Below are 20,449 nucleotides of genomic sequence, written 5' to 3' on the forward strand. Positions count from 1 at the left end.
TAGTATAGGTTATTGAGAAAGTCTGTAGAGAGATTTAGTACAGTTTGCTGGGACAGGGAGACAGAGGAGGAGAAGAAACAGAGAAAAAGAAAAAATGACAGAGAAGGAAGGAAGCTACAGAGAATCCTGGATATAGTAGTTAGAAAAAGTAGAAAAGGGAGAAAGAAAAGGACCAGTGTGCACACTATAAGGAAAGAGGCCACTGAGCCAGAGTGTGCCCTAAGAAATAGAAGCTGGGAGCAGGAATTCCCAGGTCTTGGGAAAAGTGCCCCTAAATGGCAAGCTCAGGTGTTAGCCTTGGGTGAAGACAGCAACTAGGGGAGATGGGTTTTCTGACCACCTCCCCCAACCCAGGATAACTGTGGGAGTGAAAGAGAAACCCACTCAGGTCTTGGTGGACACGGGCTCAACACTCGATCTTCCAAGCCAATGGTGCTGTTTCCAAGAAAATATCTTGGATCCAAGAAGCCCCTGGCACCAAAATGTATTCATGAACTACCCAAAGAACAGCAGACCTAGGGATGGGATGGGTAGCCCATTCATTTAGGGTCACCCCAGACTGTTCCTACTCTCTGTTGGAGTAAGACATACTCTCCAAAATGGGAAGAGGGGTAGATATGCTTCCTGCCCAATGGGCTGCAGCTAACTGGCCCAAAAAGAGAGACTGACCCCTGCTGAAAGTTGCTACAGACCGGAGCAGTTTTCTCCATGATGGAAGCAGGTGCTGCTATGGTGGACGGCACACATGTCATCTGGGTAGAAAAATCTTTACCCCCTGGCATGTCAATGCAGAAAGTGGAGCCCGTTACCCTCACCAAGACCTTGGAACTTGGAACCAGCAAGAAAATCAACAGCCATATAGATAACAGGTATACCTTTGCTACAGTCCACGTTCACAGGGATATATGCCAAGAGGACTGCTCACATCAGAGGAAACCAACAGGAAATCTTGGACCTCTTAGATATCCTAATGAAGTCAGCCACTGTGAGTATTCACTGCCCAGGATGTGCAAAGGGAAAAGACTCAATGGGCAATAACCAGGCAGAGCAAGTGGCTCCAGGAATGGATATGCAGGAGCCTATACTGATTATGGATCTGTAAGAGACACCCATTGGGAAATGGGACAAAATTAAGGAACATCCTCACTTAAAAAAGGACTGAGATTGCTAACCACTCTACAAACTATTACCAAGAGAGGGTACACACAAGAAGGGAAAACTATACTCCTCAGAAAGTAAGCCAAAGACTCACTAGACCAAATGCACAGATGGACTCATTTAGGGGATTAAAAAAAAAACCTATGTCCTGGCAGATAAGGGACCAAATGTATATATTTATGACTCAGGTTTTAGGCTAGAGAGATAATAGAACAGTGTAAGATATACCAGCAAGTAAATGCCTATGCAGTAAAGAGTAAACAGGGCAAAAGACCTAGAAGAGAACAGCCTAAAATATTTTAAGAGATTTTATAAAAGCTAAGACAAGAGAAATGGTTATGCATATCTTTTAGGATTTATAGATATTTTCTCTAGAAGGGTTTAGACTTTCCCCAGTAAGCAGGAAACAGCTGCCAATGTTAGAAGAAATTTCCCCAAGTTTCAGAGTGCCCAAGGTAATTGGATCAGACAATGGTTCTGCTTTTGTTTCTGAGGTAAGTCAGAAATTGACAGAGATATTGGGGACTAATTGGGAAACATTGTTGGACATACTGTCCCCAGGGCTCAAGGCAGGTAGAGAGAATAAACAAAATCCTATGAGAGACCTTAACTAAATTGACCTTGGAGACTGGCTCAGGCTGGGTGGTGCCTCTCCCCTTGTTTCTGAACAGCCCCTATTTTAACCTGATCCCCCTAGAACTCCTCTTTGATACCCCACCTCCTTTGGTGTCCACTGGGCCCTCCCAGGAGGTGTCCCACTATATATGGTTTGCGTTAAAAGCTCCAGGCATGCCAGAGACTCCTCACTGCTTCCAGAGAGGTGACTCCATCTGTAAAGAATGTTTCAGGAACTGTTGCTGGAACTGATGAAATAAACCCTCACCAAATTGACCATAGAAACAGGTGTTAATGATTAGATAGTTCTCCTACCCTTTTTGCTTCAGGCTTTTGTTCTCTAGGCTCAAGGTCCTCAAATGGATGAGGCAGCAAGTGTAGAAGCAGCTCCGGGAGGCCTACTCAAGAGAAAGAGACTTGCAAGTCCCACATTGCTTCCAATTTGGAGATTCAGTCTATGTTAGATGCCACTGCACAGAAAATCTTGAGTCTCAGTGGAAAGGCCCTTATCTTGTACTTTTGACTACCCTGCTTGCTGCTTTGATGAGACCCTTTGTAAATTTACTCCTTTTGCCTACAATTGGAACCTATGTGATTAACTGGTTAATAGTTTTTATTAGGGAACATATAAGTGCTGTGCAGATTCTTATGCTACACCAACTGTATCAGATATTAGGGCAGGACAATCCAGAATATATAGAGTCAGAGATTTAGCTCTATAGTTCTAAGATTAGAACTATTAACAAGAGAAGAAGTGGGAAATGAAAGGATAGAAAATATTATAGCCTAACTCTAATGACCCCAAGAAGTCAGAAGTTTAAAATGCTATCTCACTTTGTTAGAAACTAGGTAAAAGGTCACATTCCAGAGACTGCCCTTTGTTTAGAGCTAGCAGAAAGGCCTTGTATAGGTGATCCTGTCCCCATAAGGTAACTGGAAATGGGCTAAGCTTATCTTGCTTCTCTAAACTGCGTACGCCATTAACCCTATGCAGGAGTTCATGCAGCTATAGACATTCAAGAAAATAGGAAACTAGTTGGTCCACTGAGCACGGGCTCTGATAATTTAAACTGATTGGCCTAAAAACTATGGAGTGGTACAAATCAATTGGCTCGCATTTCGCGGGCTCTCCATGCTAAGAAATGATTGGTTTGTGATTCGCTGGCTTTGTCGTAAACTTATAAAAGCTGTAGCAATTTGGCACTCATGGTCCACAGTCCTCTAACCCGGTGTGGTGTATGGCTGTGGAACCCAGAATTCTGGAATAAAGAAATCCTCGTGTTATTGCATCAAGACTGTTTCTCACGAGTGATTTGGGTGTCGCCTCCCAGGGCATGGGGTGCTGGGGCACCCTCGGTTTTTGTGGGTCTTACACAGGCAGCATCATTTGTGGATATTTGAGGATGGTGATAGGAACTGATAGGCAAGGAGCATGTCGCCTATATGAAATTGAATTTTATTCAAAGATATTCGGATATTATTCTGAAACCATAGAAGTTTGCATCACTTAGCTGTTTCTTGGGAGATTCACCATAAGATTATTGGCCCATGAGATGGCTTTGCCATACAAATGTCATGATCCAAGTTTGATCCTTGGAATATATGTGAAGGTGAAAGAAAAGAAACAAACAGAAGTTGTCCTCTGATTTCCATGTGTGCTGTGGAAGTCATATAACACACATCATACTCACACAATGATAATTAGGTAATTATTTTAAAGAAGAATGACCATTTTCCCAACTAAAAGTATAGTGAGGGAAAGTTGAGAGCAAAAAGTGTCCTATCACATAAGTCAATTCTTACAATGTTAATTCTTAAGTTGTATTGCCATATTCTTAAGCCATATTAGGGAGTCACGCCTCATGGTAGGAACTTGACTTTGGTCAAGGACAATCCCTGGCTTCGGGCAGGAATCTGACCTTAGGGCATAATAGGGAAGTAGGTTACAGTAGGAATTTTTACCCTAGGGTGGAGTGCTAAGAGTGTACTTGACTTTGGTCAAGGTGAACTTCTCCCAGCCTGGATTCGTGCGCTAGGATCCTGCTCCACCCAGGGTGGAGAAGCTCAGTGAAGGTTGAGCTCATTGTTCTTCCTGGTCTACAAATTTCTGAATTAAGCAGGTGACCCACACAGCAGTAGAGTCAAAAACGGCCAGATGACTTCACTGGGACTCAGTCTAGGATCTGGGGGGAAGGGCGTGCCCAAACTGTTAAAAGTTCTGACTGACATTAAAGTTCTAGCAACCCAGTTCATAGTAGTGACAGGCAGCTATGGAATGCAACATTCAGTGTTAATTCTGACAGTCTTTTAATATAATACAGATGAAAAGGGTTCTATTTAATCGACAGGGATGATAAACTAGGTGTTATGTCTATCTTATAGTTTATAGTTTACAAAATGGTAATAATTATGTTCAATTGATATTTAGAGAGGACCACAGAGTGGAGCAGGAGAGGACCTGAGACCACCTATCCTGATACCATGGTAGCTCTCTCACTAAGGGTATATTTCCCAAGAGACTAATTAATCTCTTTGAGACTGTTTTATTTGTAATACAGGAAGCCAAAAAGATTACCCTCAGACAAAAGGTAAGAGGCATCTGATAGACCAACACCAGACTCCACTGGCAGGTCTCGAGGGCATGGCAGCCCACGAATTTGACTAAGGTATGTAAGGTTAAGCAGGAACCAGATGAGTCACCTGCAGCTTTTCTAGAGCAGCTCATAGAGGCATTCTGCCAATATACATGCTATAATCCAGGGGCTTGGTATATAAAGCTACTATGACAATGGCTCTTATAGACAGGGCTAGTAGAGATATCAGGAAAGAGCTTCAGAGGCTAGAAGGATTTGGTGCATGTTGCTGAGAAGGTCTGTAGAAGGATTTAGTAGTGTAGGTTATTGAGAAAGTCTGTAGAGAGATTTAGTAGTTTGCTGAGACAGGGAGACAGAGGAGGAGAAGAAACAGAGAAAAAGAAAGAAAACGACAGAGAAGCAAGGAAGCTACAGAGAATCCTGGATATAATAGTTTTAAAAAGCAGAAAAGGAAGACAGAAAAGGACCAATGTGCATACTATAAAGAAAGAGGCCACTGAGCCAGAGTGTGCCCTAAGAAATAGAAGTCGGGAGCAGGAATTCCTAGGTCTTGGGAAAAGTGCCCCCAAATGGCAAACCCAGGAGTTAGCCCTCGGTGAAGACAGCGACTAGGGGAGATGGGTTTTCTGACCACCTGCCCCAACCCAGGATAACTGTGGAAGTGAAAGAGAAACCCCTCAGTTCTTGGTGGACACAGGGACTCAACACTCAGTCTTCCAAGCCAATGGTGCTGTTTCCAAGAAAAGATCTTGGATCCAAGAAGCCCCTGGCACCAAACTGTATTCATGGACTACCCGAAGAACAGCAGACCTAGGGATGGGATGGGTAGCCCATTCATTTAGGGTCACCCCAGGCTGTTCCTACTCTCTGTTGGAGGAAGACATACGCTCCAAAATGAGGAGGGGGCAGATATGCTTCCTGCCCAACGGGCTGCATTTTACTGGCCCAAAAAGAGAGACTGACCCCTGCTGAAAGTTGCTACAGACCGGAGCAGTTTTCCCCATGATGGAAGCAGGTGCTGCTATGGTGGATGGCACAAATGTCATCTGGGTAGAAGAATCTTTACCCCCTGGCATGTCAACGCAGAAAGTGGAGCTCGTTGCCCTCACAAAGACCTTGGAACTTGGAACCAGCAAGAAAATCAACAGCCACATGGATAACAGGTATGCCTTTGCCACAGCCCACGTCCACAGGGATATATGCCAAGAGGACTGCTCACATCAGAGAAAACCAACAAGAAATCTTGGACCTCTTAGATGTCCTAATGAAGTCAGCCTCTGTGAGTATTCACTGCCTAGGACGTGCAAAGGGAAAAGGCTCAATGGGCAATAGTCAGACAGAGCAAGTAGCTCCAGGAATGGATATGCAGGAGCCTATACTGATTATGGGTCTGTAAGAGACACCCATTGGGAAATGGGACAAAATTAAGGAACAGCCTCACTTAAAAAAGGACTGAGATTCCTAGCCACCCTATGAACTATTACCAAGAGAGGGTGCACACAAGAAGGGAGAACTATACTCCCCAGAAATTAAGCCAAAGACTCACTAGGCCAAATGCACAGATGGACTCATTTAGGGAATTAAAAAAAAAAAACTGTCCTGGCAGTTAAGGGACCAAATGTATATATTTATGACTCAGGTTTTAGGCTAGAGAGATAATTAATAGAACAATGTAAGATATGCCAGCAAGTAAATGCTTATGCAGTAAAGAGTAAGTAAACAGGGCAAAAGACCTAGAAGAGAACAGCCTAGAGTATATTAAGAGATTTTATAAAAGTTACGGCAGGTGAATATGGTTATAAAATATCTTATAGCATTTATAGATACTTTTATCTAGATGAGTTGAAGCAGGAAACAGCTGCCAAGGTTAGAAGAAATTTTCCTGAGTTTCAGAGTGCCCAAGGTAATTGGATCAGATAATGGTTCTGTTTTTGTTTCTAAGGTAAGTCAGAAATTGACAGAGATATTGGGGACTAATTGGAAACATTATTTGGATGTACTGTCCCCGAGGCTCAAGGCAGGTAGAGAGAATAAGCAAAACGCTATGAGAGACCTTAACTAAATTGACCTTGGAGACTGGCTCAGGCTGGGTGGTGCCTCTCCCCTTGTTTCTGAAGAGCCCCTACCATTTTAACCTGACCCCCCTAGAGATCCTCCTTGATACCCCAACTCCTTTGGTGTCCATGGGACCCTCCCAGGAGGTGTCCCACTATATATGATTTGCCTTAAATGCTCCAGGCATGCCAGAGACAACTCACTGCTTCCAGATAGGTGACTGGATCTGTATAAGAAGGCTTCAGGAACTGTTGCTGGAACCCTGATGAAAGAAACCCTCACCAAATTGACCACAGAGACTGGTATTAATGATTAGATAGCTCTCCTACACTTTTTGCTTCAGGCTTTTGTTCTCTAGGCTCAAGGCCCTTGAGTGGGTGAGGCAGCAAGTGTGGAAGCAGCTCCAGGAGGCCTACTCAAGAGAAGTCCCACATTGCTTCCAACTTGGAGATTCGGTCTACGTGGACGCCACTGCGCAGAAAATCTTGAGTCTCGGTGGAAAAGCCCCTATCTTGTACCCTTGACCATCCTGCTTTCTGTTTTGATGAGACCCTTTGTAATTTTACTCCTTTTGCTTACAATTGGAACCTGTGTGACTAACCGGTTAATAGCTTTTATTAGGGAAACGTATAAGTGCTGTGCAGATTCTTATGCTATACCAACAATATCAGAGATTAGGGCAGGACAATCCAGAATATATAGAGTCAGAGATTTAGTTCTATAGTTCTAAGATTAGAACTTACAAGAGAAGGCGTGGGGAATGAGAAACCCCCAACTCAATGTTTTTAGACCTCTAAACAACTAGCCCAGCACAGAGTAACTTGTTTTCTGCTTTCAGATTGAGAAAGATAGCCCACCCTGTTCTAGTTCCAATGTTTAACTATACAATGCCCCAAGGACGTTTGCTCCAGATAATCTCTAGCCTTCCTTACTTCCTCATTCTGTACTTCCCCATTCCGTGCATGTTTTGTCCTCCACCTCTTGCCTTGTGAATTGTGGCCTCCAACCCTTGTCTTGTGATTTTTTTCCCCTTTAAATACCCCTGACTTCAGTTGCACGGGGTTCTCAGTCCTCTACCCCTGCGTGGGGTACAGCTGTGGAACTCAGAATTCTGGAATAAAGAAATCCTCATGCTATTGCAAAAAAAAAAAAAAAAAAAAAAAAAAAAAAAAAAAAGTGTCCTATCTTATAGCACACGTGTAACATTGAAGTAGAGAAGGAATGTTGGAGATGGAAAGGCTTTAGGTGCAGAGAAATAAGGCAGAAAAGTCTAAGTTGGAAAGGATATGGTAATACAGATGTTAAGAAGGGGTATGGCAACAGTTAACCCAAACTAAGGATTCATGGGAAGCCTGTGGAAACCCACTACTTTGTAAGCTAATTTTAAAATATGATTTTCCAAGGTGGAGTTCCAACAGAGGTACTTTGCATGGGTTCATAATGTTATCATACCCATGGGTATTCAATAAAACACTAGATATAGGATATCTCCCTGAGTTGTTATTGGTCAGGAAGGGCCCAGAAACCCCAAAAAACATAAGCTACTGCAATTGCTCTTGCTGTCTACCAGAACTAGATAATAAAACCATGTTGTAGACCATACACACTCATTATAGAACACAGAGGAACTGAACTAAGACTGACTTAGAAACCAGCTAGCCCTCATCATGCTAGAAAGTGTGGCTGCTAGGAGAGAAAAGTTATCATTAGTCTTAGCTCACCGTGGACCCTGCATTCTACAGTACTGACTTGCCATACAATAATGGTACAACTGCTTTAGGGGTAACCAACCCTTTTTGGCTAGACTTCAGGCATGCTCTAGAAAAGGGAATGTCTGGTATTGTATGTAAATCTGGTCAGAAGCCTTTGGCTGGGTAGATAATAGACACTAGGAAGGAACTTTTTACTGTTTTGCTGTATGGACATTTTTCACATTGCCTTCAAAATATATGTATACACACTTATTAGTGATACTTTTTTTTTCAGTGAGCAAAGGTAAATGCAGAAATTTGTAAATAGTCAAAGGATGGAGAATAAAGGGTCTGTCAAATACTTGGCTATGAAAAGAACATCTATATTACTTCCCAGCTCCGTGGCGTACTGAACATCATGGAAGAAACAGAAAGAACTTAAAAACTGGAGGATGGGGAGGAGTGCTGTGGAATGCTGCACTCTGGACGTGCCATGGCCATTGCTCTCATGAATTAACCAGTAGTGGTGGAAAGTTGCATAAAGTTGTACAAGATGCTTCTCAGTATTCCAGCGTGAATGGAGATGGGGGCACATGAGACCCTATTCCTAAGTAGCTACTGGCAGTTAAATGCCTGTTGGCAAGGGGAGTCATTCTTTCAATGATGTCACCACTAGTAAATTTCCCATGATACAGTAAATAATCCCTCACCTATACACATGAAAGCAACCCTAATTAAGCACAATGTATTATTATTTTTTTAGTGACATAAAAGTGTGGGCAGGGTTCTGGGAGAGTTTTCTAGAGGGAGAGGAAAATAAGAGTATTCATTATCAAAATACATTACATACATGTATGAACTGTCAAAGAATAAAAACATGGAACATAATAAATGGTCTTGCTCTTCTGATTTACTATTACCCAATTCCCTCTCAAGGCCGTCCTCCATCTTCTACACCAAATATAGATATTCAAGACATTCCAATGTTGTTCCATGAAGCATTTGTGAACCCCAAAAGATGACCAAGGAGCCATTTCTGATGTAATCACATTAGGGTCTCTTTATTATAAAGTCACAGGTATGAAAATTCCTGTAGTCAAATGGTATCATTCTTTCATATAAGCTCTACATATCCTTGTGTATACTCTACCTCTAGGTTACTTACATTCTCTAATCAAAGTAAAGACAGTGTACATTGTTGCTTGAGTATATGTTTTAGAAGTTTATACATGTACGAATTTAGTGTATATGCAGTATTTTCTAATACTTTAGTTCTTAGTTGAATATGAGTTTAGATCTCATACATAAGGAAGGATGAGTGGAAGTCTAATGAATACCCCAGTTTGTCATTTTTTACTATGCTTTAATAAGGTCTGTGGCTGAAAAGTAAATTACTACTTTATCAAATACATTAGTAGGAATATAATAACTTTTTAGCTATATAGATCCACCCCTAATAAGGCTATGTCTAAATAAGTCAATTTTAAGTTGAAAATACTCTTAGTTGCAAATATGCTTAGTACCTCTACCAGTTGAAGTCTAGTTTCTCCTAAGCATACATCACTTTCCCACCATGGTACTAGAGTATAAGACTATATACTTTTAATTTTTTTTAAAAGGTGTACTGGCTGGTTTTGTGTGACCCTATCTGGTCCTCCTGTTTCTGCCTGCTGAATCCTGGCATAAAATATATGTGGTGCTAGGCATAAAACCTAGGACTTTACACATTTAGATATATATCTTATTAAAAAATTTTAATAAGATCTATATCTTATTAAAGATATCTTAATATTTTGTTTCCCCTCCCCAACTCCGCCTAGATTCTTTCTGGGTTTTACTTAACTTCATGTTTTCATATTTTCTCTCTCAAAAACCAAAAACAAAAACCAAACCCAAAAACTCAGTAAGAAAAATGCCCAAACAAAACGAAATATAATAAAGCGTCCACAAAATAAAACACAACAATATGAAAAAACTTGGAGTTTTGTATTGGCCAGCTACTCTTGGGCATGAAGTCTCTCCTGGAGTCTGACTGACATACCCAGTGACACTCACTGATTTTCTCTTTATCAGCAGGCAGCAATCCCAACTAATTCCTTGATTAGGGATGGGGCCCATGTTCACTTTAAACTCCCAGTGCTGGGATTTCATCTGGCTTGAACATGGACAGGTCCTGTGAGTCCTGCCACAGTCTGTTGAATTCATATGAAGTGCTCGTGTTTGCAGTAAGAAATGAGGATATAAAAGGAAACAAGCAGTGAGTTCTAATCTCAATTCTGATTCCTCCTAAACTCTATGATTCCTGGCAAACCAAAGGTTTCTATAGGACATGCTCTATGCCAATAAAAACCAAGGACCGTAATTTTACATGTCTTACTGTATTCCAAATATAAAAGAGACAGTAAGAAAAGGCTTGGTAATAATAAAACATTTTAAAATGATAAAAGCAAAATTTCTGAATGTTTTTTCAAGTCTTTCATAATTGACTTACACAGTTTTGGCATACAAATTATTCTTTGCAATTCTTCATTTTTTCTCCCATGTTTTTATTTTCACCAAAGTTATATACTGTTTTAAAAGCAATTGGCAAATCAAAGCCCACAGGTCAAAACTAGTAGGCTGTTTCTGTATAGTAAATACATGTTTATTTAACTTTACATGGCTAAACATTTAAAAGGAAATTTTATTTTGTGACATGTAAAAGTATGTGTAAGTCAAAACTCAAATGTCTACAAATTTTTATTGGCATACAGCTATACTTGCTTAACTACTGTCTTCTTATCTACAGCTACTTATCTACAGCTTCTTTTGTGCTTCAACTGTTAAGTAGCTATTACTGGATATATAGCTTGCAAAGCCTAAAATATTTCCTTATCTGGTCCTTTCCAGAAAAAAAAATTGGCTAGTATAATTCCATTGTTTAAAGGCTCAGTTTTATAAATTTCAAAGGCAACAACTTTAACTTTTTTTCCTTCAAGTGGCTCCATCAATAGGTTTCTATGATTTTTTCCTCACAGATTAAACATTATTTATTGATTTTCTTGCACAGAAATGAGGATTAGGTTACTTTTTACTGAATATACTCCCATGTACAGTCCACTCAACATAATTGTCATAATTCCAGTAAAAATAATATTCAATAATATTCACATAATGATTATCACATAAAAGTGAGGTAGTTTTATTTGGGGGGAGGTGACACAGGCTGTAATACTCTCAAACGTGTAATTCTGCTGTGTCAGCTCCTAACTACTGGTATTATACACACACAACAATAGCAGGTAAAGCTATTATTCATTCTGAAGCACATATTATAATTTATTTTCCTTCCTTGCATATTTTCTCTGAAATTAACACTTCTTTCTTCCATGTGCTTGATTTTCTACATACTTAGTTGTGATTATGTTCTATAACTTCATTCTAATTGTCAAGGCATTAATATATCAGATATTGTTGCACATACATTTTCTGGGGATTTCTAACCTACCTGTTCTCTCCACCTGGCACAAAGCCCATCCTGTGGTCTCTGTACATTGATTTCTCATTTTATCTCTCCATGTAATTCTTGAATTTCAGCTGTATACCTTCTTGGTTTTCCCACTGGCTGAAGAGCTTCTGTGTTTTTATGTGTTTTTAGTCTTCTTTTTAACTCACTTTTCAGTGAGCACATAATTTTAACTGGAAATCAACTCTCTGTCATGTCACAGTTTTATCTCAAGATTTCTTAAATTCCAGTGCTGCTGCTAAATTCTTTCTTCCCAATGTATTAATGTTTGTTACTGTATTAGACATTTACCAATGCTCTAAAAAATTCTTTTGGTTTCCTCTCCTCCGTATTTTCTGTTTTTGATTTTAAATATTTATGTATTTGATTTCCTCAATGGGTAATATTTCTTTTATCCTGCTTTTTAGTAAATATTAGCTATTCAACCCAGGTCTGCCTCCCTCCATATCCCACTTTTCCGTTTTTCCTTTTAAACATGTTGATTTTGTCTCATGTATTCTCTTATCAGAGGAAATGATAAAAACAAATCTTATTTTCTAATTCCTGCAACATCTCTCTAAATATTTGTTGTTGTTGTTTTGTTTTTCCCCAAGGTCAGGGATTGAATGTAGGACCTCATATATGCTGGTCAAGTGCTCTACTCTCTGAGGTACATCCCTAAATATTAAATTCTCTATTTCTATCAAGCAGCTTTCCTCATGTTCAGTTATATTTGCCTTTGGCCTATATGGTTGAGCACTTAAAAGCCATTTAGACGTACTGAGCTGCTGTATAGGGCTCATCTACTATGCATTTCAGCATAGGACTAATGAATCAAGTTGTTTTGTTTGGATACTTCAATGTTAGTAAATTTTGACTTTATTCATAGACTACTCAGATTTCTGAAAGAAAATGCTTCCACTCTACCATCTGCAGTCATAAGCCTGAATGCAGAGAAAAAAGGGGGTTGAGTGGATGCCTTGAATGTTAAAATGTCCCTTAATACTCGTTTTAGTTTGGTGCTTCTATCTGCAAAACAGAGACTCTTACTTTCATTTTTCTGTTTGGAGATTCTTTTTTTTAACACATCCTTTCTCTTCCAGCCTTCCTTTTAGTACCACCCTGGGTTTATAATGTTCTGATGAGTACTTCACACTATTCCTCAATCAGAACTCCATTGATTTTTTTCATCTTATCTTTATGTACTTTGTCATTTTATTATTCTCTGCCATTGTTTTGGCTTTTAAAGATTTCAATGGTTTGTTTTACTAATTCTTTTTATGGATGCTTAGTGATGAATGAGTGTGTAACATTTTGTATTAGTATTCTATAGTCAATCTACCCTTCTGGATCTAGAGACCAACTCTCTTCCTGAGCTACTGCTGCTTTTTTAAAAGGTGAGAAAAGAAAAAAAATCTAAAAACATTCAAAAGCAAAATTCAAATTTAGTTCTAACATTGCAACACTCACTACCAAGAACTTAATTTGTCTATGAGAATAAAGAAGTCTAATTATTGACGTGTTTTCAATGTTCCTTTATTTGGGGGCAGGTCTTGCTATGTAGCCCAGGTATACCTGGAATTTGCTATGTAGTCTAGGTTGACCTTGAATTTAAGACCCTAATTCAGTCTCTTGAGTGTCTGGATTAGAGATGTAATCTACTACATATCATTTTGTAATTTTTCCCTTCTACTTTTATCAACTAAAAACACACTGCCTCAATTAGGTGTGATAGTACACTATAATATTAGTAGTGAGGGGTAAGAGAAGATAATTTTAGCTCAAGGTCAGCAACCTGGGAGGCACTGTGAGACCCAGTCTTAAGAGGGGCTTTGGCTTTTGTACAAAACAAGAAAGAAACAGAAGGCAGATAATGGTTTAACTTTTCTTTTGTTGCCAAGTACCTGAAAAATCAATTGTTCCTAAGAGACAAATAAATGTAAAGGATAACCTTACTACTTTTTATTTAGTTTTAATGAAGCTGATGAATTATTTCCCCCCTCTTTCCCTCTTCCTTTGAAATGAGAACTTGCTGTGTAAACAAGAATGGTTTCAAGCTTAGGAATCAGGGGATTCTCTGGCCTTAGCCTTTAGAATTCATGTTACAATGCTTGGCTTTTTTTTTTCTCTTTCTTTCTTTTTTCTTTTTTTTGTTTCTTATTTTCTTTCCTTCTTTCATTTTTTAAAGCAAACCACTAAATGAAAATTGCTCTAGAACATAACACAGATCACAAATCCCAGTTATTTTATATTTCATGTAGGTATACTATAAAATATAAAATAATATTTTATATCCAAGTTATATAAAACATAACTATGTCTGCTATCTAGTTTTTAGGTCAACTTGACAAAATCTAAAGTTATTTTGGAAAAAAAGAAACCTCAACTGAAAAAATGCCCCTACCAGAAAGGTCTGTGGAAAAGCCTATAGAATGTTTTCTTGATTTGTGATTGATGTGAGTGGGACCAGCTCAGTATGGGTGGTGCAACTCCTGGGCTAGTGGGTGTTATAAAAAACAAAGCAGGCTGAACATTAAGCCAAGGAGCCGCATTCCTTCATAGCCTCTGCTTTAGTTCCTTCCTCCAAGTTCCTGCTCTGACTTCCCCTCCCTCCATGATATTACTGGAAGCATAAGATGAAATAAATCCTTTACTCTCCAAGTTGCAGTATTTATTATTATTCTAAGTACACTGTTGCTGTCTTCAGACACCCCAGCAGAGGAAGTCAGATCTTGTTATAGATGATTGATATTTTTATCATAGCTGAAGAAGTCCTAAGATGCTATATGAAAAAACATTAGCATTCCAACATAGGCAGTATGAACAAATGAATGAGACTATAGATATCCTTGCACCACAGGCTTTCCCTCAATCAATCTGGCTGGGCAGCTATCACAAAGAAGGCAAATATCTCTACAAGGAAGCATCTTTAACTGGATATAAATGAGCTATCCTCAGGTTGCCTTGGGTCACTCTCTTTAGCTCAGGGTAAATATCAGGTTTGTTGCATATATAATGACATAAGGAAGAAGGAAGAGAGAGATCACTTTTCACATTTCCCTAGTATTTATTCTACTGGTTTTTGGTGGTTTAGAAATACCTTCATAAGGATGGAAAGACAACTGAGCAGTTAAGACTGCAAACTGCTCTTGCAGAAAATCCCAGGTGTATTTCTCAGCACCCATTGCTCACAACTGCTATCTTCAGACACTGTGATGCTTTCAGCATCAGGGGGCATTAGCACTCAAGTGCGCACATCCACACACATAGGCACACAAGCTTACATACAAGTTAAAAAATTAAAACATCCTTATAAATTTTAATCCACATTGAGTGCTCAAAATTTATCATGGTAAGAAATGAGAATTAACAGTAAAACCTACAAAAAAAGGTCAAAAGACATAAAAACATAAAGACATGTTTTCAGACTTAATACCTTTTTTAAAAAGATTTATTTATTTATTTCATGTATATGAGTATATTGTAGCTGTCTTCAAACACAGCAGAAGAGGGAATCAGATCTCATTACAGATGGTTGTGAACTACCACATGGTTGCTGGGAATTGAACTCAGGACCTCTGGAAGAGCAGTCAGTGCTCTTAACCACTGAGTCATCTCTCCAGCCCCAGACTTGAAATCTTAATAGAGGCCTAATGTATAAGAGAAGTAGATATTTGATGGAAAAGGTTACTAAGTAAAAAAAAAAAAAAAAAAAAAAAAAAAAAAAAAAAAAAAAAGCCCTGTGCTAAGCTTTTCCAATATGACTTACTATACATAATCCCTAAGAATACTACCATATGAATATTATTCTACAATTCAAGAGTTCTAATTATATGTTCTACTTATAGCTAGTACTTTCCCTGTAACTTGATTATTTTAAAAGAATCAAATAAAATATACATTTGCATAGGACTGTGCAATTTACAGACTTTAGAAGCCTCATATATGTAATATGATTCTGATGTATATAACAGTATATAAAAGACAGAATATCCATTCATATCAAGCTTGTTGAGAACTGACTCCAATATAAAAGGCTTAGTTCCCATCCTTGAGGAACTTGCAGGCCAAATAGGAGAGGAAAATAAGCAACAATAACAAGGCTGCAATCTAGTAAATGGCATATGAGATTTTAAGGCAGGACTTGGATTTAGTGTCCAAATCAGCTTGAGCAGAGGCAAATAAGTATTGTTATTACTGTTTTTTGTTTGGTTGAATTTAGTTGCTAGAGATTGAGCCTAGGGTCTTGCACATGCTAGGGAAGTACTCAACTAATGAGCTATATATAATTCCAGTCCTCGGTTCTTATTTTATAAAGAAAATAAGCTCAGAAAAGTGAAAGGGCTTGATCACAGATTTATATTTGGTAAACAGCAAAGTCAATTTTGAACACTTGTTTGCCTCCGTATATAGAGCTGTGTATACTACAGCAGACTCACTGCTCTTTGAAGTGTGACAGCTGTTTTATACTCTGTGAGAGATGGCCTCTGTTGGCGAAAATTCTTCCTTTCCCTGTACCCTCTCCAATGTTTCTGGATAATCAATGGTGATTTCTCTTAGATTTCCCTATTGTACTTCTCCACTTGACCTAAAGAGATGACAGACATTATTATAACATACTCAGCTATGTTTTCTTAAGGTCTGAAATTAGGACAACAGTAATAATAATGATTTTGCAAGGTTGTTTTTTTAAAGTATTTTTCAATACTGTTCACACTAATTTGCCAATCTCTTTCATAATAGTTCTAAGATTGTAGAAAGTAAAGCTTTCCTAGAATATGCAGTTTCTTTCCAAAAAGAACTCATAATATTGTCATTCCAGAGTAAGGAGAAAAGGGATAAAAGGCCAGTACCAAAAACAGTCTGACAAAAAAAAAAATCATGAATACATGTAGGAAAGCATTTGGGGATGACCAGGGGAGATGAACAAAATGTAGTTATATGCTCTCTAATGTACTCTGTGGGGCTGGAGAGATGCCTCAGTGGTTAAGAGCACTGAATGCTTTTCCAAAGGTCCAGAGTTCAAATCCCAGCAACCACATGGTGGCTCACAACCATCTGTAATGAAACATGATGCCCTCTTCTGGTGTGTTTGAAGACAGCTACAGTATACTGAAAACAATAAATAAAATCTTTTTAAAAATCTACTATGAGTGTTTCCAAACTTATGATTATTCACACAAAAACAGCTTCCCTTGACTGTGGCATTGGTGAGCCTAGAACTCAAGATTCACAGTAGTTAAATAAAAGAACAAAACTGTAGAACATACCACCATTGGTTAATACAAAGAAGGCATCTTAGAAAGAGTATAAAAAAACTAATTGTGGGCTGTAGAGATGGTTCACTGGTTAAGAGCACTGACTGCTCTTCCAGAGGTCCTGAGTTCAATTCCCAGCAACCACATGGTGGCTCACAACTATCTGTAATGGGATCTGATGCACTCACCCTTCTGGTGTGTGTCTGAAGACATCTATAGTACACTCATATAAATAAAAACAAATAATATTAAAAAAAAACTAATTAGATTCAATAGCTGACCTGATATAGAAGAGTGACAAAGAAAAAGTAAGGATGCTGAATGACACTGAACAGATTTTTGATGCCGTTACATGAAATGGGGAATCAATGGAGAGGATGGTCACAGCAGCAGCCATTAGATACATATGGCTACTGAGTAGATTTAAATAAAGTAAAATCAAACATTCACAAATCCTCAAGTGCAATAGCACATTTAAAATACTCAACTGCTACTTCTAGCTATTGCTACTGTATTGGTTAATACAGACAGAACTTTTCACTAACATAAATGTGTTATTGGGCAGTGCTAGTTAGGAATAGTTAGTGCTGCTTAGGAGAGAAAGTAGGATGAAAAGCCGGGAATGAGAGTGCTAAGCATTTTGCTGATAGCTGATAGCTGACAGTATAGTTATGGACGGGACACATCAAGCAGGACAGTGTGAGAATCACTGAGAAAGGGCAAATTCTGGAAAATATATTTAAAATAAAAGGAGGGAGGGAACAAGTGAATGTGCTTGGGAATGAGTAATACAAAGGGAAGTAAATGATGAAAAACTTATGAGGAAATAGACACATTGCTCAGAGTACTTGCTAGCATACATGAGGCTCTGGGATTAATTCTCAGCAACGCATAAAGTCAGAATTGGTAGCCTACACTTTTTTTTGTTTGTTTGTTTTCAGGTTTATTAAAAATATGGCATAACAGATTAAACAGCTCCGCGTGGTGTTTTGAAATTCATTCCAACTGTAGACTGAGTGACCTGAAGGTTAGAGAGACTGCCAAAGTCCAGAAGCTTCAGCATTTCCTGGGTGTCAGGATCTACCTCAATGATCTCCTGATCTACGGCTGAGACCTCGGGAACATAATTCTCTCTTCTCTCTTCTTCCTGTAACTTGATAGAGATACTTCTCACAGGACCTCTCTGAATCTGCTTCATCAGATGCGTGACATAGCCGGCGATCTTGTTCTGAAGTTTCTTGCTGGGGATGATGGCGATCTCCTCGCACACTCGCTTATTGGTGTGGAAGTCATTACACAGGCGCGTGTAGTACTTCTCGATGATGACCAGGGCCGCCTTCTTCACAGTCTTGGTGCGAACGTGGCCCATGTTGGCGGATCTCGGTAAAAGAGCACACGCCTGTAATCACAGCACTCTGGGAGGCAGAGGCAGGCAGATTTCTGAGTTCGAGGCCAGCCTGGTCTACAGAGTGAGTTCCAGGACAGCCAGGGCTATACAGAGAAACCCTGTCTCAAAAAGCCCAAATCCAAAAAGCACACACAGAAAGAGAGAGAGAGAGAGAGAGAGAGAGAGAGAGAGAGAGAGAGAGAGAGAGAGAGAGAGAGAGAGAAGAGGAGAGAAGAGAGATCCTGTTTCCTGTTTCCTTTTTAGCCTACACTTTTAATCTGAGCACTTGGGAGGTAGAGGCAGGAGGGTGAGTTCAGGATCATCTTTAGCTATATCTTGAAGCAGGAACAGACTATATGAGGTCCTGTCTCAAAACTACAGTGGAGAGGGATAGAGGAAGATACCTTATGCTGGCCTCTAGCCATGTATACACATGTATACCCACTACACATGCACACAGATGAACATGCACACATAGATACACCACTACAGCATGCTCTTATTAATTCAGCTTCATCTGTCACAAAGGTTAAGAAGATGTCACAGATTTTATACTAGGGAATGGATGAAGTTCAGATGACATACTGGAGTCTTTCCAAGATTTTTTTTATGTCATTGGCTACTATCTTTAAGTATAAACATTTATGTTTAACACATGTATCTGAAAGTAAAAAAAAAATTATAGATGTGAATCAGAAAAACTGTAAATTTTAAAAACAATCTAGTCAATCTGAATGAAGTTCAGATGACATACTGGAGTTCTTTCAAGATTTTTCATTATGTCATTGGCCAGTGTCTTTAATTATAAACATTTAAGTTTAACACATGTATCTGAAAGTAAAAAAATAAAATATAATAATACGTATGAATCAGAAAAGCTGTAAAATTTAAAATCAATCTAGTATGATTTCTCTAGGGAAAGAAGAAAGAGAGATAAAGGCAAAAAAGTTCAAAACAATTAAAAAGAACAAAAAGAAATAGAAAAGAAATTACCCGGTAAGTGGAAAACTTGGTTTAAGATATTCTAACATTCTTACACTTAAAAAGTTTATGTTATTACTCACCTGGATGAATTATTTCAAGCATGCTCAAGCACAACTCTTGGGAAAGCCTCATGGCTCTCTGTCTTTGAAGTTGCAATCTTAATTTGAAGTCTTCTTCGTCCTTTTGCCTATTTAGCTCCAACATCTTTATTCATTTAGATCTATGAAAGAAAAAGAATAAGTTCCTTACATACAATTTTATAAACCATATCCAGAAAGAAATGCATGAAAAATCTTGACCTCAAGAGTAATCAAACAAGTAAAGACAAAAGTGTTCTGGAAAGTAATTTCTAGCATTGGTAGGGTTGTAATGGTTTGGATATGCTTCGCCCAAGGAGTGGCACTATTAGAAGGTATGGCCTTGTTGCAGTAGGTGTGTCACTGTGGACATGGGCTTTAATACCCTCATCCTAGCTACCTGGAAGGCAGTAGTCTACTAGCAGCCTTCAGATGAAGATGTGGAACTCTTGGCTCGTCCTGTACCATGCCTGCCTGGATGCTGCTATGTTCCCACCTTTATGATATTGGACTAAATAAACCTCTGAATATGTAAGCTAGCTCCAATTAAATGTTGTACTTCTAAGACTTGCCTTGGTCAAGGTGTCTGTTCCCAGCAGTAAAACTAAGATAAGGGTATAATGAACCGCATACTTATTATATATTATATATAATTTTCTCTACAGATATTTGGATATATCAAAAAATCTAAAGAAATATTTCAAATAAAAAGGCTAAAAAAATACAGACCAGCCAATTCTACTTCTAATACTTTTCTTATTAAAATAACCAAATATATAAATGCATGGTCAAGAATGTTGTAGTATAGTATTACAATGGTAACAAACTGAAAAGTATCTGATTATAGTGGATTGAATAAAGAAATAATGAGTCACTTAACTGATGGAATTTTATTTATTTTTAAAATAGAAAACCTGCAAAAACTTAGTGATATGTACTGTTAGATGAAAATAAAATGAAGATACAGAAGAATATGCCAAGTGGTGGTGGCATTCACCTTTAATCCCAGTGCTTGGAAGGCAGGTGGATCTCTGAGTTTAAGACCAGCCTGGTCTACCAAGTTCCAAGGACAGCCAGGCCTACAAAAAGAAAGCCTATTTGGGGACTGGAGAGATGATGGCTCAGCAGTTAAGAGCACTGACTCCC

General features: G+C 38.7%; 3 protein-coding genes across 13 annotated transcripts in view; 1 reads left to right on the forward strand and 2 right to left on the reverse strand.

Annotated features, from left to right (window-relative positions):
* Positions 1-20,449, forward strand: part of Eaf2 (ELL associated factor 2) — a 1,192,577-nt gene that overhangs the window by 1,104,028 nt on the left and 68,100 nt on the right. The gene's annotated exons all lie outside the window — the stretch shown is intronic.
* Positions 1-20,449, reverse strand: part of Iqcb1 (IQ motif containing B1) — a 228,264-nt gene that overhangs the window by 176,594 nt on the left and 31,221 nt on the right. The gene's annotated exons all lie outside the window — the stretch shown is intronic.
* Positions 17,101-19,400, reverse strand: LOC127665813 (40S ribosomal protein S17-like). Its single transcript, XM_052158391.1, has 2 exons — positions 19,307-19,400; positions 17,101-18,234 (listed from the first exon to the last, which is right to left on the reverse strand). Exon 2 carries the CDS (start codon positions 18,222-18,224, stop codon positions 17,823-17,825), a length of 402 nt encoding a protein of 133 aa, XP_052014351.1. The 5' UTR covers positions 18,225-18,234; positions 19,307-19,400; the 3' UTR covers positions 17,101-17,822.

Source organism: Apodemus sylvaticus, chromosome 15 (genome assembly GCF_947179515.1).
Source record: "Apodemus sylvaticus chromosome 15, mApoSyl1.1, whole genome shotgun sequence".
Classification (NCBI taxonomy): Eukaryota; Metazoa; Chordata; class Mammalia; order Rodentia; family Muridae; genus Apodemus; species Apodemus sylvaticus.